The sequence below is a fragment of the Diadema antillarum genome, unplaced genomic scaffold (assembly GCF_040938485.1).
Source record: "Diadema antillarum isolate AM-2024a unplaced genomic scaffold, OU_Dant_1.0 seq00000377_RagTag, whole genome shotgun sequence".
Lineage (NCBI taxonomy): Eukaryota > Metazoa > Echinodermata > Echinoidea > Diadematoida > Diadematidae > Diadema > Diadema antillarum.
Window position 1 is genome coordinate 232,492 of NW_027271376.1, and position 23,942 is coordinate 256,433.

At 38.1% G+C, this 23,942-nt stretch overlaps 2 protein-coding genes across 2 annotated transcripts; both read left to right on the top strand.

Moving 5' to 3' along the window:
* The first annotated feature begins 520 nt into the window (after positions 1-520).
* On the top strand, positions 521-4,650 carry LOC139731523 (COMM domain-containing protein 1-like). The gene is made up of 4 exons (XM_071642407.1): positions 521-697; positions 1,799-1,957; positions 3,177-3,311; positions 4,131-4,650. The coding sequence occupies exons 1-4, from the start codon at positions 521-523 to the stop codon at positions 4,230-4,232; spliced, it is 573 nt and encodes a 190-aa protein (XP_071498508.1). The 3' UTR covers positions 4,233-4,650.
* Positions 4,651-9,526: 4,876 nt separating this feature from the next.
* On the top strand, positions 9,527-20,312 carry LOC139731534 (uncharacterized). The gene is made up of 10 exons (XM_071642417.1): positions 9,527-9,532; positions 11,980-12,117; positions 12,513-12,680; positions 13,502-13,663; positions 14,378-14,511; positions 14,997-15,379; positions 15,883-16,049; positions 16,185-16,536; positions 18,456-18,566; positions 19,357-20,312. The coding sequence occupies exons 1-10, from the start codon at positions 9,527-9,529 to the stop codon at positions 19,551-19,553; spliced, it is 1,818 nt and encodes a 605-aa protein (XP_071498518.1). The 3' UTR covers positions 19,554-20,312.
* The last annotated feature ends 3,630 nt before the right edge of the window (positions 20,313-23,942 follow it).

A 23,942-nucleotide genomic window follows, 5' to 3' on the forward strand; every position in this document is an offset into this window, starting at 1 on the left:
AAAACGAAACAAAACTGGGGCATATTTGACATCGAGTGGTGCTTATACCATCTTAGAGTTTAGGACCAGAAACCCCCACAAATACAACGTATTATATTATGCGTATACGAAGCATGTGGAGTATTGCTGATGAATAGAATGAATTGATGAATTAGCGATTACCCCACTCCCCACCCCCCCCCCCCCCCACCCCATCAGTCCATCGCTAGCTGGCAATGTAGGGATCATCTTCAGCAAGCAAGCTCATTCTTGTACTAGTATTATCTGCGTCGTGATTTATTAGTTTGATGCCGGTAATTGATTCTCTAATAGAATGGTTTTCGATAACCTGGGGTTTCTTAGCCAGAAAGACCAAAGTTGTGTTAATTGACTATACACAAATTTGAGAAATCCCTGTGTATAGGTCACCTGACACATCGAGGGTGTGAGGGGAGGAGCAATAGCCACAGAACACAGAACTATTCTGTGGCATATCAGTAACTCATTTCACGTTTTACGTACAAAAAAAACTAGCGCAAAGATGGCAGAGGACGAGAAAACAATCTCAAAGGTGTCCAGTTTGTTGAATGGTATTGCTAAACGAGATTATCTCGGAGTTGAAGGAATCACCGATGAGCTGATGAAGGAAGAATTATTTTCGGATCTCTCTGAGGATGAGTTTGCGAATTTATTGACGAAATGCAAGAGCCTGTTGAAGGTGGGTCTCTTTTACGAGGTGTTTAGTCCCATACATTTAACTTGGTGTAAAGCGCAGTTTTCTTCGATGACGATGGTTGCATGGTTTGTTTGTCCACGTCCTTTCACTTCTGAAGATTATCGCGGTTATTCACCAAGAAACAACATGTATGTCGTGATCGTATGCAGGTCAAATGAGTCAGTGCAGTAATAAAGATTATTTGCAATCAATATCATGATGGGGCCTAACTCACTGCGATCAGCCCCAACGTGCAGCGTTGGGGCTGGGCAGAGCGGCGGGTCTCCGGGGCTAGATGGGGCCAACACCTTCTTCCTGTACCAGATGATGATGATGATGATGATGATGGGGGTCCGGTCCGGTCCACCTAAATTTTGAGCATGGCTTTCCCTAACCGCAGCCATCAGCAGCGACCCCAATCAATACTACTATTAGTATTACTATGTTACAGCGCCCCGTGCCGGGGTTCGGCTTTCCCTTATACCGATGGCGATGCTGTCAACCAAATATTGGCGGAAGAAGACTTCTCAAATTTATCTAATTTTATTTACCTACATGGTAGGTAGGTACGTAAGTCGTAGGTAGCTGTAAATACCTTACCATTATAATGATGTGATGATGAAACACTGCAGCATGCAGGCACAGCAATTGCAGTATGGTTGGGGGCTTTCAGCTTAATTACATTGCATGCCTGTTTAGTTTATTTCATGCCCTTATGATAAAAATTTCCCTGTGAAATTCCCATCTGAGTATTTAATACTCAGTTGGGAATTTCACAGGGAAGGAAGTTAAGCTGTTCTAACTGCTTGAAGATGGGAGTGACAGGGATTCTTGAGTGACAGCAGTATGTAGCCATGCTATTAAGAATATCTATAAATTTTATATGTTTTCAGGAATATTTTTCTGTTTTCATGAGGTGGTGTAGAAAGCTGCTCCTAACTAGAGAAGAGGTCTATACACAGCCCTGTCGCCGTACACAAATGTCGCAATGTCTAGTTGGGCTCAGCTGCTCCCTGCCTAATGAAGGACATTATGAGATAAACAGATTCTTTAATGGAAAACTGAAGATTACATCCATATTTTGTCATATTTCTATCTTTTCAGAATGTTGCATCAATTGACATGGATTTCAATCAACTTGAGGCTTTTCTGACATCACAAATGAAGAAGAAAGAAGGCGGAATATCCCAAGCTCAAGCCACAGCTTTCACCAAATTTTGGAAGAGTAATCGCTCAAAGATTCATGACAAGGTGGTTTATCAGGTAATTGAATAGCTTCATTTCTTGGACATACATCTACATGTATGTGCTTCACTTCCTCACAAAGAAAAGGATTCAGACTTGGTGTGGTAGTCCATGCTTCACACACACTGAAAAAAAATGGACAAATGATACAGACTCCTTGTGATTTGCCTTAGGTGACTAGCAATACATATGTAGTCAGCAAATACGGCATCGGCCTGGCATATTGTGCCATATAAATGAAGCGCTCAATGAATTACGGAGAGGGGCAAAATGCTTCAGATTTTTTCTGGATTTCCTTTCTTTTGCTTGATACGAGGTGAAGGTAAAGTATTGATTAAATCACAATGCCATAGCTAGTCTTTCTTGTTTTTCTTTTTATGGCAATTTGATTCTCCCTCAGTGAGTATTACCCTTAGTCACCCTCATGATCACTGAAGGTAACAACAAAGAAAAATAATTAAATCTTCATTGTAGATGTATTTAAAGAGAGTGAAACTGGCAAGTATGCCATAAACAAATTGAAGATTATTAAGTTTGTAGGTTGAGAAATTCAGCTCTGGGCTGAATGATCCTAATTAAAGGACAAGTTCACCTTCATATACAGTGTGCTTGAGAACTGAAAGGATGCAACAATGTTAATAGAACACATCAGTGAACGTTTGAGGTAAATCAGACAATCTGTTCAAAAGTTATTAATTTTTGAAGTTTCAGTGCTGTCATCGCTGGATGAGAAGAGTACATGTGTACTACAGCTTGTGGTGTATGTCACATTTGTAGAACTATGTAAAGAAAGTATACATGTACGAAGAAAATTCAACATATTTTCACTTTTCTTGCAAAAGGAAGGAGCACTTGACATGCTCTTTCAGAAGGCAGGGGGAATAATATTACCCTGGACATACGTAGGTGACAAGTTCAGGGAATACAAATGTATGTACTTAAAAAGAATATACATGTATATATATTTTGTGAAATTTTATTTATTTTTTCCTTATATTGTTCTACACATATGACATTATAAACTGTAGTAGTCTTTTCATCCAGCAGTGACCGCACAGAAACTTAAAAAATTTATAACTTTTGAACAGATTGTCCAAATTTCCACAAACTTTCAGTGATATGTTCCACTGATATTGCCGGATTCACTCAATCCATGTACAATACTGTATATGAAGGTGAACTTGCCTCTAAATGTGACATTAATCAACAATGCTTTTCCCTGACTCTTTAATTCCAGTCAGTTTTTGGGAACAGCTTGAAAGATGTGAGCTGGAGAATCGACATCAAAAGTCAGGCTAAGCACATCGACCAAATAAACACACCGACTGCAATTGTTGAGCTACAGCTAAACAACAGGAGTCATCCAGATCAGGTACTGTAAATATCTAACATGTTTTAGAATCATTACTGTAATTTTAAAAATTGTGTGTTTCACGATGCTGTGGTAAATATGAAGACTTTCCTGGTAGTGTATATAATTCAAATGTATTATTTTGATACCATTTCCTCTTTTACTGTGGTTTGCTTTGATGTGGAAAAGCTGAAAGGAAAACTTAAGTACATTGCTCATCTGATAATGTCTAGAAATTATTTGGTAAATCCATAGAAACAATCTCTGGGGTTTCATTTCCTTATCAGAAGAGTTATTTTCGAAGCAATCCCAGATTAATGCTGCCCATAACACAGTCTAAACATTTGCCGTTGGGCAGAAGGACATGTCCTGAGTCCATTTATATTGCTGTTTTGTTTAGAACTGCTTGTTGTTGCATATGTTTTCACGTTGCTTTGTATATCATCAGTGGGTTTGCTTACTGTACTTTATTTAGTATAATGTCCACGTACTGGAATTTATGTTGGGTAATTTGCACAGGCCAATACTAGCTGCCCTTTTCAACAGGGGAAAATCTTGTCTCCTAACTTCTCCCAACTAAGTGGATACCACTTTAGTGTTTAAATCCATGTTACATACGTAAACAATCAGTCTTCTTCCTTATTACATTATGATCATCTTTAGATTTTTTTTTTCCACTGCACACATTTCTTCAGAGAAAAGAGCACACTTCATCCACTCAAGATTCAAATACGTACATGTTGTGGATGAGCATAGTGTCTTCATATTCTGCCCTGTTTCAATCGTTTGCATGTGTTGTAATGATATTCAAAATGTTTTCTTTTTTTATGTTTGCTGCAGGATGTGGAACACCTGCGATTTGAGATGGATGAAACACAACTCACTCAAGTCATAGGCAATTTAGAAGAAATTGAAAAACAGATTGTGGCCCATTGCCAGTGACAGCAGAATCTATTTTTGACTGCAAAGACAATTTGTAAAATGAAAGTGCATCATAGCCTGATTCATTTGCCTGTACTTGTCAAAAGTGGGAAACGATTCGGACGTCCGTGGAGCATCATGACATCTTCTTCAGAGCATCTTTCTTCATCTTATCGGAAATTGGAGTTCATAATCTTATGGCATAGAGGTACATGCAGAGTTGCATAATCCACACATGCAATATGTTATGAATACATGCAGAGATTTCAGCTACCATAACCTGGTATTGGCTGGTACCACTTGTAAGTGTAATGGTGAGCCCCATTATGATTAGCACCCATCTACTGAGTGTGGATATTTGAAATGTGAAGGTCTATGGTACAACTAACTCCATATAGCGAGCCAATCTGGAAACACACATGCAGTAATGAGATTTTGTTGGTACATAAGGGTTTTACTGAAAAAAATACAACTGTTTTTATTTTCTCTTATTTGCTTTGTCTTTTACAATATTGAGATTTAAAATGCTGGGGGGGGGGGGAAGGCTCAACTTCCTTGAGCTTGTTTAGAGCCGAGTAGAGGATTCACAAGAAGGCACACTTCTTGCACACATGGCATGGGCACAAATGTGTGGTACACATTGTACATCATGAAATGTTGAGAAATTCATTTTCAGCTAGAGGTCTGTGTTAGCCTTGAGCTATTAACCTCATGCACTTCTTTTTTTTTTGGGGGGGGGTTGGGTGGGAGGGGAGGGGTAGTTTGGGGATAGGTTACTTAAATCAGTGTGAATCACATACTGTCAACATATGTCAATTTAAGTCTGAATGAAAGTGATGAATATACACATCAGGGACTGATCCAGGAATTCCGTAAAGGGAAGGCGTCTTTACAAAATTGAAGTGGGGGGGGGGGGGTGCATACGTCCCCTTTTTTTCTTTTTATTTCTATTGTTTTAACAAAAATCAAGAGAGGGATGCATCCGGTGCGCCCCCTCTGGATCTGCCACTGCGTATGCACAGAGTGTCGAATGATCATTCCATTGAGATTGTAGCATAGTCATAGTCATGTATGTATTTGTGTCTGTGTGCATATATCTAAGTTGTAGTAACTCATCTCCATTTTGGGTAACCTCCCTTTGAGAACTGGTGACAGTCTTGTTTTCAAGCAAACCTGTGTTGTTGATACAGTGCACTCCCGTTACAACGAACACTGTTATAACGAAATCTCGTTATAACGAAATAAAACTTCTGGTCCCAAAATTAACGTCATTAAAGTCTATGGTACAAAATTTGCTTATAACGAACACGGTTATAGTGAAATTTTCGTTATAACAAAGTATTTTCCGAGCACCACTGACAAAGAAAAACAAAAGAAATGTGCTCCGTTATAACGAAATGCGGATCGCTTTCGAAAATACGTAGCGGAACAAGGCATTTACAGCGTCTGCATGGGCAAACGCGTCACATCAATTTGTGTTCGCCTGGTGTGTCACGCACAGTTTCCGAGGGGAACTTGCGTTATTGTAATACAATAATCTGAAATTGATTAACTATTTGTTTTATTGTTCACATAGCTTTGCAGTGTATGACGAGTATTCAACAAACAGAATATCATATATGCGTGGCTTCCTTGTTTTCGTCATATATTGTATTTGTTCGGTTTCATCAAAATTTCGTTATAAACGAAAGAAAACTGCCGGTCCCGAGCATTTTGTTACAACGGGAGTGCACTGTATACAGTATTTTCAAGATTGTAGCTTGATCATGCCATACTTATTACTGATGAAGAATCTTACTTGACTCATATACATTTGTATGTTTACTTTTCTATTGAATACATGAACGAGAAAAGACAAAGCTAGTATTATGTCTGAATATGAATGTATGAATATGTGTATTTTTTTGTGTTTGTGTGTGAATGTGTGTGTAGTGTATATGTGTGTGTTTGTCTTTGTGTTTGTGTGTGTGTGTGTGTGTGTGTGTGTTTGTGTTGGCGTATGTATGTATATGACAGTATCAGAAAATGACATACAATCTGTTGCTTCCAATTAGGATAAGTCTCCAATATTTGTAACCACTTGTCAAAGGGAAATGGAAAGATATATCGAGGGAAGTTAATTTGCTGATTGTACGATAACCAAGACTAGACCACCTTTTGTTGTCTCTGTTATATGCTAAACATGTAAGACCATCGTAATTATGCAAATCAAGACACACCAAATACAGATATATACAGTGCACTCCTGTTATAACGAACACCGTTAAGAGGAACTTCTGGTTACATCAAAATAAAAACTCGGGTCCCAACATTATCCTCTTTTTTTATAGTTTATTTGTTTGGTTATAACAAAATTCAGATACACTGAAAGAAAGCTGCTGGTCCTGGTGATTTCATTATAACGGAGTCAGCTGTGCTTTTGCAGACAGTACAAAATTCTGTAAAAATCACCAAGCTTTATTGAACTGACCGTCATCCATCCAAGTCAACGCAGCTTTTTACTGATACAGGTACAACGTAGTCACTATAAAAATCTCTTTGACAAAGTAATTTAGAATGATCGATAAGATTGAATGATGGCAATACATGACCACCATGTGAAATACAGAATGAAAATACAATTTTAGACATATATACAATATAGAATAAGTACATGTATTTATGAAATTCAGAAGTTTCAAATGTGTTCATGAAACAAATGCAAAATAGAGGAAGTAATGATGCCATTATGCTCATTCTGACTTACGAGTTCTTTTTGGTCTGTTTGATTTTGTGTTGTGTTTTTTTCTGGGGGGGGGGGGCAAAATGAAATTAAAAAAATAATCCCATCCATTGCATTAAATTATAATTACTGCTGTCAAAACTTGACTGTGATATATACAGGTATATATATATATATTTTTTTTTTCTTTTTGAGGGAGGTGTAATTCCTAAGTAAGAGTTGTTTGTTGTTTTTTTTTAAGAAAAAGATGTGAACTGCACAGGATATGACTAATATTCTATTACTGCTTTCAATGAGCTTCTGCTATTCTACATATTTTGTTTGATTTACACTATGTAATGAAGTCTATTTCAATAAGAAGTGCATTGCACTCCAAATGATATTTGATAGCCTCAGCGTGCAGTCGAATGATATTGATATACATGTACTTAAAGGACAAGTCCACCTTCATATACATAAGGATTGAGAGAATGCAGCAATATTAGTAGAACACATCAGTGAAAGTTTGAGGAAAATTGGACAATCCGTTCAAAAGTTACGAATATTTTAAGTACCTGCGCAGTCACTGCTGGAAGAGAAGACTACTACATGTACAGTGCATGATGTCATATGCGTACAACTATATAAGGAAAATAAAAAGAGAATTTCACAAAACTTTACTTTTTGAATAAAGTGCATATTTCTTCGACTTGCTACTGATGTATGTTAACCCTATAAAGCCCAAGGGGGGGCACATTGTGCCCCCCCTACCAGATTTTCGTTTGCCACTCCTTCGCCCTTTATCCGATTTCAACCAAATTTGGTGACTTTTCCTAAAATCTTATTGCAAACATTTTGATATATAATTTAGCTATGTTTGATGTTGTTGGTTGCCATGGCAACCATAAACTGACAACCATGTCAGTCATATTTTGCATCTTTTTTCTGTTCCCATTTCATTTAACAGCATTACAGTGTATGAAATTGGTGTTTCTTGGCTGAAATTTGTTGAAGGAGCAAAATTCGAAGTAATTATGGTCCTGGAAAGTTTTTCTTATTATTTCCTTTGTTTTTATGTGACAAAGGCATAAAACAATAGATATAATAGAGATAATTGAAAACAATAATATTTTCTAAAGATTGCCCCTATATTTTGAGTTATTTTGATTCCTTCACCCAAGTTATGCCTCTAATATCATTAGTTTATCGTATTATCAATTTGCGATCTCAAAATTCCAGGATTATGCAAATATGAAATGTCATAACTATACATGTACCCATCCCAAACATTTCATCTCAGGTCTCATAATGTATCACTATGTTGATATGAATAGCGCCTCCATGTGGTGACCTTGAGAAATTTCAACCATAACAAATAATAAAATTCCACTTACTTATCATTTGTAGCAAATATGAAAATGATTGGTCTATAATAAGACATATATAATGGAGATGAAGAAATTATACAGAAAAATCATGTTTTTAGCATATTTCCTATGTATTTCTTTATATTTTGGTAAATAGCGCCCTCCATGGGTGACCTTGTGAAAATTCAAATGTACGATCATGTAGAGTATGAGTTATTCTACCCACATGCCAAATATGACGATGATACATCAAATAATAAAAAAGTTATATAGGGGGGGCACAATGTGCCCCCCCTTGGGCCTGCGAGGGGTCAAAATAGCTTGGGCTTAATAGGGTTAAGGGTAATATTATTTCCCCTGCCTTCTGAAAGAGAGAAGTCGAGTGTTCTTTTGTTATGCAAGAAAAATGGAAATATGTATTATGTTGAATTTTCTTTATTCTTTCTTTATATCGTTGTACTCATATGACATCACAAGCTATAGTAGTCTTTTCATCCAGCCGTGACTGAGCAGAAACTTCAAAAATTCATAACTTTTTAACGGATTGTCCAATTTTGCTCAAACTCTCACTGATGCGTTCTACTAATATTGCTGCATTCACTCAACCCACATGGCTATAAAGGTGAACTTTATGTTTGCCATAAAATCTAACATTTTATTGAATCTACATTGTTTTTAAACATTTAATGAAACATATTTATCACAGTAGGAAATCTAAAATGCCAGCATCCATTATAAAATAACATCTCAAGAATAAAGTCTGCTAAGCATCTTTACAATAACTGCAACAGCAGATCGTACATTACGATCTTTGATGCAAATAGCGGTAAATAAATACATATATACATATGTACTTAGTGCAAGTTTGGTACCTGTAACGGTATTCATGACGGATTGCAGACACGGTTGGACGGTGTGTGGGTGGGGGAGGGGGGGGGGGGTCATAAAACGCGCCTGTTAAACAGCCAATCAGTACGATCAGTGGAAGACTATTGACCAATCAGAATTGTTTACAATGAGAAACGTTCTCGTTTGAAAACAACGAGTTACGAGCAGCGATCCAACGCAGCGTGTTTACGTTCCTGCGAATTACAAATTTACTCCCCTCGTTTCGCGAAAAAAATATACATTGCGGTGCTTCAGCTGCATATTCAATCATGGCAAGTTTATACGAAGAAGCAACTTTAGCTGGTATGAAGCGATGTGATCTCCAAAAACTTGCAAAAAAGCATGGAATCAAAGCCAACATGAAGGTGAGCGCACCCGAGTGTGCAGTACTATTATGATCAACAGTCCCATATACTAGATATTTTGTTAGCGTGGGCTCAGCACTGGCACCCTTCCAGCATAGCAAACGGCGCGGCGCTTGCCAGCTGGCTTGCGTTCGAGCTGGTCGCTGCGCAGTTAGGTAGCATTGTCATGTAATTATGTAGGCCTATATGCAATATGCCAATGATCCTAAATCAATTTCACCAGAAAGGGTCTGTAATTTATGATATGACATTTCTACCGTTTGTAATCACACATCCGCTCACCGCTGGCTGTAGAATCTAGCCAGTTGAGCCGAGTTTTGAGTTATCAAATCACTATTGACTCTAACAGTTAATAGTAATATATGCTATTTTGTTAGTATTATGAGTATGACGTAATGTAACTTAAAGCGTTATTTATTAACCGTTAGTTAGACTGAACTTCTGTAGGTCTCTAAGCAGTTCCAAGTCCAACTTCAAGCAAAAAAAAAAAAGTTTAGGTTTTACAGTTGGACCTAAAACAAGTAAACCCTATACTATGACCATACGTGGTCAGATCGGACAAGTTGTGGGACTGGACTAAAAATTTACTTCCACAAACACAATAAAATCCCATGAAATAAGCATAAAATACGATGGCATTTGAATGAATGTTTTATACCAATTTTTTAGGTAACTTCTCTAAAGCAGAATTCGGTGATTTGTTTCATGATTTGTCAACCAGAAGAAGCGCGTAATATGCTATCACACGCGCGATGTGAAACTTGTGCGCATGTTTGAGTCGGAAGCAACAAACTTCAGTGTTAATCCATTCCCATGGACAATACATGCAGGCTGGCTACAACGTTCAAAATATATTATATTTGCAAATGCCAAAGGTTTCAGTTAAGTTCTCTAATTACGACAGAAATTGATTTTGTTTGCCTCGCTTTGGAAGAACTGTTAAGTATAATTTTCAGAACCTCATCATTGTGTATTGGAATATTTTTATTGAGAATGGCAATGTGAAAAAATCATCTAAATGTCAACTTCTTAAGTGTCCGGGTACACAACACCCCATCATACTATCGATCGATGCATGATTAAATTGATCTAGGCCCTCCAGTACCTTTATTTTAGATATTCTTGACCTTGAGTTGTTGATGATGTATCATATGAATATTTATCCCATCAGTTTCACCTTCATTTCATTTTACTCAACAAGGTAGTTAAATGCAGAAAGAACAACAACCTCAGATTCATATCCCGGGCTCAGATTGCTGACTCCGATTGTATCATAGTCTGTAGGTGTCCTAGGCATGGAATTCATAGCGACATGTACACTCAAAGTGACATTTTTTTACTGTGCTCTGGTGCAAGCTCACCATCCTCCATTTTAATTGACCGCCCATTCTCCCATTGTGATACTGAAAGCATGTAAATCTAGTGAATGGCAAAGACATGTTAACAATAATTTAATAGAAATAGTACTTCAAGAATCTAGATTACATGTATTTTTATACTTATTTAAATGAGGATTTTGCCGATTCTTTTTCCTCTTGTTTCCTCAGGTTATTCATCTAAACACGTACAGGTATCCCCCTAAATTTCTCTTGATTTGTATTCATGTAGATCTACGAATGTTTGAGCATATGTGACCTGCTAGCCGCTACAACAAAAGGATCCTAAAGTCGCTGACTGCTGAGCCGAGAAAATCGAGTTTGAAGTCACATCATCAAAATTACCTGTAGTCAAAACAATCAAATTTCTGTTTTTAGCATAATTTTGTAGTCTAATGTTTTGTCTATCATCTGCTGAAATTACGAAGCTAAATGATCAAAGAAAGGCAAGAAATCAGCGTTTTTCTGGGCCATGATTTTCCAACTTTCAACGTAACAGAAACGTGTCCGAAGATTTGGATTTAGTGCCGCAGCTTGACTCTGCCCCTAGCAACGAGGGAGTGATCTTATTGGTCAGTCCGTGGCATCTTGATTACTGATTGGTCGTGCGTAGACCCTGGCGATAAGCTGGAATGAACATCGCGGAGGTTGCTAGGAGCAAGCCTTCTATTGTCAAGCGGTGAAAACTGTCTCCCCTCCCGTTGATCATGATAGCGTCGGAAGGAAAACTTTGAAGGCGTTTTTCTCGAAACTCTGATTTCCTTAACTACCATGCGCTAATAAAATCATCGATGTCTCCGCAACAGGGTACTTTTATGAGTTGTGCTATATGAAATTAAAGTAGAAGAGTAAGGGAATAATGTCATGCCATTTTCAGAAAATTGTCCTTCCCCGACTTTCGGATCCTTTTGTTGTAGCGGGTCACATATTATTGCGCCAAGTCCCACATGTACTTTTGATTTTATACGTGAGAAAGCCATTGTGGTGGGCGATGGGCGATATAAAATTAGGTGGTCGATAACTATATGAGTAGTAGACTTTATTACACACTTTTATCATGTTGGCTTGCAGACGGATGGTTTGATAAAGGCACTTGCAGCAGTGATCGAGTCAAGTGAAGCTGAACACCAGCCTGAAAAGCTTTCTTCAACCCAGTCCCCAAAAGAGGAATCGGTTACTACGTCTACAACTTCATCAACAGAAGATCAGGTAAGAATAAGAATGTTATTATTGTAAAGCCCTTGTTTTAAAGAAAATAAAATAAAGAGGTAGACATTGATCCTTGATTATCCCTATCACAAGCTCTGCAGACCCCACCCCAATGTAACCATGCACGTTACACCAAATCACAAGAAGTAGACATCATTTTCCAATCATGAAAATATTCATCAAATTAGTTTTTGGGATGAAAATCATCGATACCGACATTGTCGTTGACTTTCAAATTCAAGTTTTAATTTCATATTACCCCAGACCTCACTCAAAACAGCTCACTCTGATCTAAACAGCTCACTCTGATCTTAATGACCATAATTCTGCCTGCCTCTGTTAGTCACACTTTATCATTTATTGTTTGTTTGCTTCCCCCCCCCCCCCCCCCCCAGTCTGAATCTGATGTGCCAGAGAAAAAGCCCAGAGTGCGCCGTGGGAGAGGCCGCAAGCAGAAACCTGCCAAGGAGAAGATTGCTGAGGAAACTTCCGAGACTGAGACTAAAGCTGAAGTGAACAACAAAGAAATTTCTGTGGAACCAGAGGCAGAAACCATTGTCCAGGTACAGCACAGTGTGCATCAGTAATGTCTTGTAGTTGTATTGCCTTGGGCTTGAAGGATTACCCATTCATGGTGATCTCATTTGTTTTTACATGTTGCTAAACGTTGATCGTGGTGATTTCTGATTCAGTTCACTTCCAGTATGTGTCCACTGACTCAACAGTGAGATTCAAATGGGTTACTATTACTGAGCTGAGGTATGTGTTGAAGTTTAGCTGCCAGTCTTTTTTTCCTCTTTTTTTTTTTTTTTTTTTTTAAGGGAGGGGTTGGGGGGGTTGGGGGGGAACATTTCTACAGTACTAGAATTTTTACTCCACAGTGTTCAAGTTACAGTAAATTAGGTCTAGATCGTTTCCAGAGATTGGTGAGAAGTTGCAGGAGATAGGAATGATAACAAGTTTCAGTTACATTCATTATCGATTGAAGACATACTATGAGATTGAACATTAATTGTCATGGAACTTAGATGTTCCTTTGCTTGGTATTTCTTAGGGAGTATGTGGTACACTATACATTCAAATATGCTTTTCTTTGACAATATAACTAAGTAAACTTATAGATTACAGGATATAATGTACAGTGTAATCTAGAGCAGAATAATTAAATTCAAGGGGAAAACGTTTGTTTATCCTCTGAAGATATCGTGTAGGTGTCTCGTAACATAATTCAGTTATGTATACCCCCATTGTGTTCAACCCAATTTTGCAAGTTCATCTAGATTCTATACTTGTATTGAATGTGGCAACAATGACAGTTGAGTCAAGAGATATGATAAGAATGTATTGTAACTAAACTTTCCAAACCTGATGTTGTAACCTGCAGACACTTAGCACCACAGAGGATGAGAGAGTGTCTCCTGCTCCAAAGGCAAGCAAGGCAAAGGCCAAAGGTCGTGGAAGAGGGAGAGGTAGGAAGGGCAAGAAGACCAAAGACATCCCTGCAGAAGAGCCGGAGGATACCCAGGCTGCTGGCGATGCACAGAAGGTGTGTTTCCCACATTTTCTTGTTTCAGTGATATCAGTACATGTATACTAATACAGTGTAGTGAATGGTCATGAGTGTGATGGTACAAGGTTTTGCATTTTCATGAGGTGAAAGATAGCACTAGGCGCTCTATTCAATGAGGCAAAGCTGAGTTGATTAGTATGCCTCATCTTTGAGTCAGTGCTAAGTCTTGTTTCATTGCGCAAGTAAGGACCGTACACTATTTGTTGTGTACAATAACTTGTGTACTTCAACAGACATTGTCAACACAGATTCTTGAATGTAGCCTAGAAATGACAACCATTTTTTGTGAACCTTAGGCAAATGAGTGGCACAGTCACACTCATACAGTGATTTATGTCAAACCTTCCATCAAGTTCTTGTGTCCAGTCAATTTCTTCTTTATTTTAAAAGTGAAGTTAGCGAATCTGTTTACTGAACATAATTGTTTGGCTGTATTTGCAGTTTCTTCTGTTACATGAAAGTGAACCCTGACCTAGGGTACTTTGTACAGAATTCTTTACATTCATTACAGGGAGGGGCCAAATATGCATCTTAACAAGTTTGTGTCAACATATAAACTGCAAGCAACATGGATGACATCAAAGAAGTTAGCAGTGTATTGTTCAGTAGCCCTAGCAAAGTATTTAGATGTGTTTATTAAAGAAAAAAAAACCTAGCATTAAAAAAATACATATATTTTTGTTTATTCAGAGTGAAGCAGCTGCAGAGACGGTTTGCTCACCTGCTGCTACACGTAGGTCTCACAGCAAGCCACCCACACCCGTCCAGCCAGTGTCTGTAGCACCAGCCCTTACATTTCCTACACCACCAAACTCTGGCTCAAGGTATGTCAGCATGGAGCTGTACAGGTGCTGCTTCTCTTTATTCCTCGGCAAATTCAGGACAGATATAATGGAAATCATAATAGACTGATAACTCACTGAAAGAGAAACCAATTTGAATTTGAATTACATGTACAGTCTGGACTGATTCATCTTTCAACTTACCATAGCTACAGCAAAAATTTGAAAGACTAGGGTTGAAGATGTTGTACAGTACAGTGTTATAACGAAGTCCTTGGGACCGGCAGTTTTCTTTCGCTATATTGAAATTTTGTTATAACTAAACAATAAAACACATAGAGTGGATAATGTTAGGGTGTGAATTTTTGCTTAGTTGTAATCGAAATTTCATTATAACCGTGTTCATTATAACAGGAGTGCACACCTCTTCCTTTCCATCTCAGTTGTAAAATTACTACTAATTGATGTAATGGGATTCAGCTGTGCCAAACAGTCCATGTTACTCCACTGCTATGCTTGATCTGCAGGCGTACAAGGAAGGCAACAAGATCTGCCAGTAACACCCCTACGCCCCTTGCCCAGCCCAGCCCAGCGGCAGCCACCAAAACGCCGGAAACCCAGGCCACCACAGTTCAGTCATGCGAGAAGAGGGCATCCCGCAGTTCCAGCAAGAAGGGTACAGCAGCAGCCAAGACGCCAGAGAATGCAGCTCCAACTTCCGGAAGTGGATCGTCCCGTAAGAGGTCAGCCACAGGATCTGCCGGCAGGAAAACGAAGAAGGTGCGGCGAGGGACATTCGACAAGTCCCCTGCCAAGGAGACTCAACCGACGGCAGAAGAGAACAAGAGCAGTGGCACATCCCTGAAAGATCAGATTATGGCTGAAATTGACATGAGGGTCCAACAAGCAAGTGAGTAAAGAAGGCAGAAAGAGCTTTTACTGTTGGGTGATTACAGTGAAAAATTGTGTTGTAGACTTTTTAGTTACTTCCCAGTGAAAGCATTTTATTGATGCAGAGTACAGTGAAGTGAACTTACTCTGAACTTTCTGATGTGATAAAATATGTATATTGATATGCTTTCTCTTTTTCTCTCTCTCAGCTGAGAGGCCTATTCAGCTTTGAGGAAAGACAAAGAAATCAAAACCTTTGTTTCCTCATGTTACATCATGATATTCTTTTTCACGAGTTGAAGTGATTTCCTACCAGTTGTATGCTAAACAAATTGCTTTGCGAACATTTTAATATTACTTCTGTTGTAGCTGACTGGATTGAATGCAGGGAGTGCTTGGCACAGATAGATAATAACAACAATTCAAGCAAGACTTGGCAAGCCAATGTTAAAAATGGAGTAGGTGATTCAAATTAGAGAAAAGCAATGTTTCTAATGTGTTACTTCTCCTCCAACACATTAGGAGCAAAGAGTGGCATCCCTACCCTTGCCAAACCAGCGAAGAAAGCAGTCGTCAAGAACTGGAGCAAGACACACCATGGAGCTTTCAACAAGATGGAGTCCATTGATGACTACTTGGACCGCAAGAGGAAGAGGACTGAAGCTCTGTCAGCCTCCAAGAAACCCAGGGTGAGAGCAAGCAAATGCCTAGGAGAGTGAAATGTGATTGTCCCATTTGCTTTTTCAGTGATTACTAATGATTTTGCTTCCCTAAGTCATCTCGCACAACAGGACTGGTATTCCACTTTGCTTGCTTCTCAACAGGTCCCCGGCAGCACCAAACCCGTCAGCAAACCGCCTCCCCTTAGCTTCACTTCCCCCGCGCCAAGCCGCAAGCCAGCCATCGCGAATGCCAAGTCAGCCAAGTCTGTCTCCTTCAAGGTGTCGAAGCTGAAGACCCCATCCAAGGCCAACATCCCAGGCTTCCTTGCCACCACCGCCGCCAGCGGGGGCAGAAGCAGCCTCAGCAAACGGCAGGCCACACCAGGAGCCAGGAAGTCGGTGTCCGTTCTCACCCCAGGATCGGTGTCCCGCAAATCGATTGCAGGGGTGACTCCTGCCAGGGATAGAAAATCCTTTGGTACGGTGCAGGGCACCTCCAGGAAATCAGTTGGAGGTAAGGATCGATGTCACTTCAGTTTTGATGGAACTTGTTTTCTACTCTTCCTATTCCCCATGGAATATTTTTCTGAAGATGCCAGTACAGTTTCACTGTAGTGAGTTCATGATTATGAATTTCCAGTACCTCCTCATAAAGTTCTTTGAAAGGTATAATGCTGTCCAGATATTTCATTAGGTTCTTAGATAAACATCTTGCTGACTCAAATAGTGATAACATGATGAATAATCTATTTAACCCTTATTAGGTCAGTGGGGACAGGAGGGGGGAGGCCCCCCTTGAAATTCCGTGCCATATGTCGCCATCGCAAAAAGCTATTGCCGGGATGTTTCACAACTTTTTTTGAGTCTCCCGCATCTTTTGACACAAAATCTGGGATGCCCTGGTGTGCAGCCTAGTAAGGGTCTGAATGTCATTCTTGATCGGGTCAGAAGTTTTTGAATGTATCTTCACTGAATAAATGATTTTGTCAGATGTTGAGTAATATGACCTAGTGTTGTAAAATGTAGATAATGAGAGTTTTTCTGTAATATGAGGCTCACATGATAGCATGAAAGCAACTTTATTTCATTCCATTGACATTCAATTTTCAGTGTCTCTTTTTTGTCCCCGCCGAATGAGTTCGAGCAGGGGACTATGAAACGGGCTCCGTACGTGTGTGTGTCCGTGTGTCCGTCCGTGTGTCCGTCCGTCCGTCCGTCCGTCCGTCCGTGTGTCCGTGTGTGCGTCCGTGTGTGATCAAAATCTTCAATTTGCTACTTCTCTGTCATTTATGAGCCAATTTTGATTCTGTTTGCTTTATATGATAGCACTACATGGGAGCTTTGAAACTTCTACACAGAATTTCAGTCGTGACCTTTGACCTTGACCTTTGACCTATATTGTACATTTTGCTACAAAATGCTACTCCTTCGCCATTTCTAACCCGATTTCGATTCCGTTTGCTTTATGTGATGGCACTAGGTGAGGGCTTCAAAACTTCTACACAGAATTTTGACCTTTGACTTCTTTGACCTTTGACCTTGATTTTTGACCTGTATTGTACATTTTGCTACAAAATGCTACTCCTTCGCCATTTCTAACCCGATTTCGATTCCGTTTGCTTTATGTGATGGCACTAGGTGAGGGCTTCAAAACTTCTACACAGAATTTTGACCTTTGACTTCTTTGACCTTTGACCTTGATTTTTTGACCTATATTGTACATTTTGCTACAAAATGCTACTCCTTCGCCATTTCTAACCCGATTTCGATTCCGTTTGCTTTATGTGATGGCACTAGGTGAGGGCTTCAAAACTTCTACACAGAATTTTGACCTTTGACTTCTTTGACCTTTGACCTTGATTTTTGACCTATATTGTACATTTTGCTACGAAATGCTACTCCTTCGCCATTTTTAACCCGATTTCGATTCCGTTTGCTTTATATGATGGCACTAGTTGAGGGCTTCAAAACTTCTACACAGAATTTTGACCTTTGACTTCTTTGACCTTTGACCTTGATTTTTGACCTATATTGTGCATTTTGCTACAGAATGCTACTCCTTCGCCATTTCTAACCTGATTTCGATTCCGTTTGCTTTATGTGATAGCACTAGGTGAGGGCTTCAAAACTTCAACACAGAATTTTGACCTTTGTCTTCTTTGACCTTTGACCTTGATTTTTGACCTATATTGTACATTGGCTACAAAATGCTACTCCTTCGCCATTTCTAACCCAATTTCGATTCCATTTGCTTTATGTGATGGCACTAGGTGAGGGCTTCAAAACTTCTACACAGAATTTTGACCTTTGACTTCTTTGACCTTTGACCTTGATTTTTTACCTATATTGCACATTTTGTTACAAAATGCTACTTCCGGCGGGGACATATGTTACGCACCGTGTAATTTCTACTTTTCCTTGTTTTTCCTCCAGGCATTTCACAGCCGTTTCAACTTGACAAAACATCAAACACTCCCTCTGCCAAGAAGGCATTCAATCTGACTGCATCTCTGTGCAAACCTCTCACATACAAACCACATACAGGTAGGTGCAGTTCTCCTCAGGTGGAGATAAAGGAACGTTTTTAATTTATTAAATCCAGAAATAGAACTATTTCGGATAATTCCTACTAGATTCCACTGTTTGATTTCGTCTCATGAAATGTGTGATAATGCAGCCCTGCTGGGGAAATATATCACTTGGTGTGTAATGTTCTGCCATATCTGATTGAAGAGAAGTGAAGAAAAGAAGAAGAGAAGTAACAAATGTCATGTAGTTGGATTGTTAGATGTACAACTTTTTGAAAAATGTTTATTATGCACTGTATAGAGCGTTTCTTGAGATCATTTGACTGTCAGATATTTTATGGTTATTTACAGAAATTTGTATACGTATATCACATTTTGATAGTGTCCGGTAGTAATCTTTTTCTGTTGTTTAGCTCTGGTAATTCATGCAAATGATATTCCAAGGGAGTGAAGGGAGACAGAACATGCAGAACTAGACAAAGTGATAGGCCCTAAACACATAATACTGTATATTCCATCCATTATGTGAATTGTTATCAATACAGCAATTTTGTGATTTGCAAACAAGAACCACATTGATGGATCGAGAAAGAACTGATATCAATCTTCAAGAGAAATTTTAGCTATTTTCCATCTTAGATATGATATGCAAGGCATGTGTGATACGGAAATGGGGGTGATTTGTGTGATATTTGAAAATGAAAACATTGCAAAAGGTACTGCATACATGTTTATACATTTATGCTGAAGGTGGTTTGTCATATGTTTTAGCTTGAGAAAGATGTTTCTTTTTGCTGTGTCTGTAGGTAAGCTGAAGCCTTTCGGTGAGTCCCAATACAGCAAGGCCAATGTCAAACCGGCGTCAAACATTGTCTACGCCAAGACCCTCATGAAGAAGCCACACCTGAAGGGGCAGGAGGAGAGGCGAAAGGTCAATGTCAAGCATCGCGCCCAGCGACGAAACGAGAGTTTCATGGCGAGGCGAGGCATTCCCGGTTGCTAATCTGTGCAGCGTTCGCTGTAAAAATTCACAGACAAGGACTGTATGATTTGTAAATTATGTATATAATAATACATAGTTTGACATTGAGACCACAGGTTTAAGACTTGTGAAGAAACATTTACTTTTAAGAATGAACAAAGACATCCTCTCCACTGTTCATGTACATTTTAATTTTTCAAACTGTGTTGTTTTAAAAAGTCTTGGTTGAGATGTATCAGAGAGGAGGTCGTTATTTCTTCACAATGCTAGGTAGTTTCTTTAAAATTTCAAGTGTTTGCCGTCACAAAGTTATAGACCTGTTATTTTAGTTGCTTCTTTTAACACTCTCAGTCTAAATGAAGAAATGTAATGTCTATGTGGTGCAGTCCTGGATTTTTTTTTTCCCTTTTAATTGAGAGTTGCCTGTCTGAATTCGAATAACCTTTTTAAAAGTGAAAATTAAAGAAGGACAACTAGCAGATTTAGCTGAAAAACATCCTTCAAACCTTAATAGACTAGAAAGAAAATTGCAAGTACATGTATGTGAAATTACTGCATACATGCTTGTGGCAAGACACTGGAATCTATTCAATACTCATTATAGAGGAAATTGTGGTACAGGTCTTGCATTTAAAGTCATGGTTGAATTTTGAAATTTCACTGTGTAGGGTAATCAAAGAATAATTTCATGGATACAGAAAAAAAAAATCAAATTTAGTCATTTTTTAATTATTTTTTTTTATTCAGAAGCAAAATGTATTTGAATTCAGAGATGAATGATTGTAGGAAAGTTTATCAAGATTTTTCCAAACTTTCAGAGTGAGGATGATTGTGTGACAGTGTAATACATGTACTGGTCTTTATGTTGTGACACATGGTAGATCAGATGTTGTCACTGTTGAGAGGGAGAAAAAAAATGGCTGTCAGTTTTCTAAGAATGCAGTTTTAGTATGCAATGTACTTGAAAAGGAGTTTGCCAATACAGTATTGTCACATGGAAGCAAACCAGTCAACTTTTTAATGCCAAATTTTACTTTGTCTGTTTTGTCTTTTCCATATACATGTACAGTGTATTTTTTAAAGACTGGATTTTGGTACGTAAATCTCAGTACAGTTTTACACTTTGTCCCCCACCAGCTGTGGTCACTTTGTAAGATGATACTGTAGCATAGCTAAGCTTAAAAATGTGTCAAGACTACGAAAAACAGATTAGAAAAAAAAATCTGTTAAAATGATTGATCATCCTAAAAATAGCTCACATCATGGTTAAAGGGATGGTACAGTATTGGTGGAGATGAAAATTGGGCTCTGACTTTTTTGCGAGATACCAAGAAAACACTTATGAAATAGTACAGAGCATACCATTTTAAGAGGAATTCAAAGTTTATTTGGTAAAAATCGGGTTTGGAATAGCTGAAACATCCAAAAACAAAGTAAAACAAAACGATCATAATAAAGTGTGGGTCCCACACTTTATTAGGATCGCTGTATTTTGGATATATCGGCTATTTCAAAACCAATTTTCATCAAATAAACATTGAATCCCTCTTAGAATTACATGCTCTTTTATATTTCAAAAGAGTCTTCTCACTATCTCACCAAAAAAAATGATAAAAACCTGAAGTTAAGTCTCAACCAAAACTATACAATCCCTTTAATGTGTAAGATTTGTGAATATGCTAGTTGTTTTGTACATAACACACAAATAGTTATAAGTTTGTTGTTTTTATAAATCATCATTAGACTTTGTGCATCAAAGTGATCCACTTTTTGTGGAAGTTGTTGATGTCTATTCCATGGACTGATGACTCAGTAACATTGCTTCCAAGAGTCACATTTCATCAAAAGAATCCTCTCTCCTCCACAGAATAAATTGATGCCTTGCAGGGTAATGAATGCATTCAATCCAAGTGTTTAACCAGTTGAAGACTTCTGAATGTTATTGGCTGTCACAAGTTATATTTACTTTACTGCATTTAATAGTTACATGATTTGAACTCACTTTACCAGTTTTAGGGAATGCTTTGTTTAAAGTGTGATAATTTCATGTTTTATGAGTTATGTGTAAAACTATGTTTGTTTTTTTTTTCTTTTCAAGTAGATACTGTACAAGCATACATTAAGATCTCTAGTACCAGTACTGTATATTTTGTGTGAAATTTGGAGTGCTAAATTGTTGACAATGAAACCTATCTTGAGGTGTATACCTGTAAATATCTCTTGTAATCACTAATGCTTTTGACTGTGAGAACCTTTCTGTAGACTTCCCGTCTGAAAAAATCCTTGATTTCATTAGGTTTTGGGAAATACTGTATAAGCATTATAAGCAGCTAAGCTGCATACTTCTCCTAGTTAGATTGTGCCAAAGTTTCCCAAGCCAATGCTGATGTACAGCTGTATGTCTTGGTTTGAATGCGTACAGTATAATAGCATCATGAGAGCATTTGCTGGTCAGCTTTTGATGTGCAAAAATTCAAAGATACATTCAAGGCAAATTTTCCTCTGAGTACACTCGGAAAATTCTATACTAAATAGCAATGTGGTTCATTGTTGTAGGGAAAGGTTGCATGGCTGCTTCATTAACTACACCTACTCACCCGGCCTATGAATTATGATTTTGCTTAGTGCATAAATGGCTTTTAAGGATCAAGGATGGAGCATTGAGTTACTTGCTGTGTAAATAGTGAAATAATATTTGTTTCCTTTATTTTATATCCAATCTTTAATACAGTGCTAATCATATTATCTTTCTTCTGTAATTTGTTTCGAAATACTCTCACCTTTTTGCAGAAATGTCTTGTTACATTGTATTACATATAGACAAAACAATTACTGTAGCTGAGGATTTGCCTTTGTGCTGCAGGGATACTTGATCAAGCTGAATACACATAGTATATATTTTAACGTTTCATAAATGACGTAAATTATATAGATTCTTAAATGCATGTTTGCAGGTTTTATGGCAGCTAGGTCTTCTATACAAATGGAATGCCTATGCATTGTCTTTTCAAATTTTTTATCTAAACAGGAGAAACCTGTGTTTGTGACTTCAAGATGAGTCATTGAAAGGACAAATACAGATACACAAACAATTCACATCAAACACATATCTCACATAGTTTAGCATAAGTTCTAATAGTAAACATACAATTTTTTTTTTTTTTTTTTTTTTTTTTTTTTTTTTTTGGTGTGTTATGTTTAGGTGCAGGTTAAATATACACAGCCCTGTAGCTTCGCACTGCATCTAGTCAGGCTAGGTGCAGGAAGATGTGAGTGCATGAATAGGTAACTTGTACATACTAAAGGAATTCCATTGCCTCTGTGAGCACAAACTGATGTGTACATATTCTATTATTCTGTTAGTTCTGTCACATTTGAAATCATGCATTGACTATTGTATGCGAGGAGATTAACTTTTTTTTCTCTTCAGCTACCCTTACATTACACAAACCCAGGGAGTTTCTGTATCTGTAAATATGTAAAAAGAAAAAAGTGAAGTTTGCTATTTCTTGCGTGTACTGTACATACAAATAAACCAGAGGCCTTTATCACTTTCGGCCTCGATCAGAATTGTTGGGAGTTTCTTGCTTTTGAGTCATCTTCCTTTGTAGAGAAGTGGATGTGTATGAACTGTATTTTTCTACAATGAAATATGTGCCATTGTCTGTGCATGTATTTTGACCATCAATGGACAGCTTCAAGACCCAGTAGCATGCCATGTGGGATAATATGTAATGGGAAGGCTGATCCAACTGATGTACATGTATTAAAAAAATCTCCATAACAAATAATGTACAGCTTTATCACTGATCTCTATGAAAGTACACTGCATGATAAATGACATGCAACATTATATATGTACAGTGCACTCCCGTTATAACGAACACTGTTATAACGAAATTCTGGTTACAACGAAATAAAAATTCAGGCTGCATCGTTACCCACACTATGTATTTTTATTGTTTATTTGTTCGGTTATAACAAATTTCGATATAATGAAAGAAAACTGCCAGTGCCGGTCCCGAGGACTTCGTTATAACAGGAGTCCACTGTAATTGCATTCGATGACAAAAGAGACGCTGTATTCAACTCGGCTTTGTTGAATAAAGCGTCTCATCTTTTTACCTCGTGTGAAATCTTCAACCTCACACTCGTGATCATTCACTATTATTGTACATCAGTAAATTGCCCTACATGTGGGACTGGACATTTATGTGTGTTCTGATGGTTTATTCATGCATTTGAATACAGTACATACAATGTTCTATTGTATAAAAACACTTGCATTCACATTAAGAAAGGTGACAGGTTCCATGACATTTGCTCCTACGGAAATTGCTCCCACGAAATATGTGCGCGCTAAGCCAAACATAATTTCTACTCGTAAACATAACCCTAACCCTAATCCTA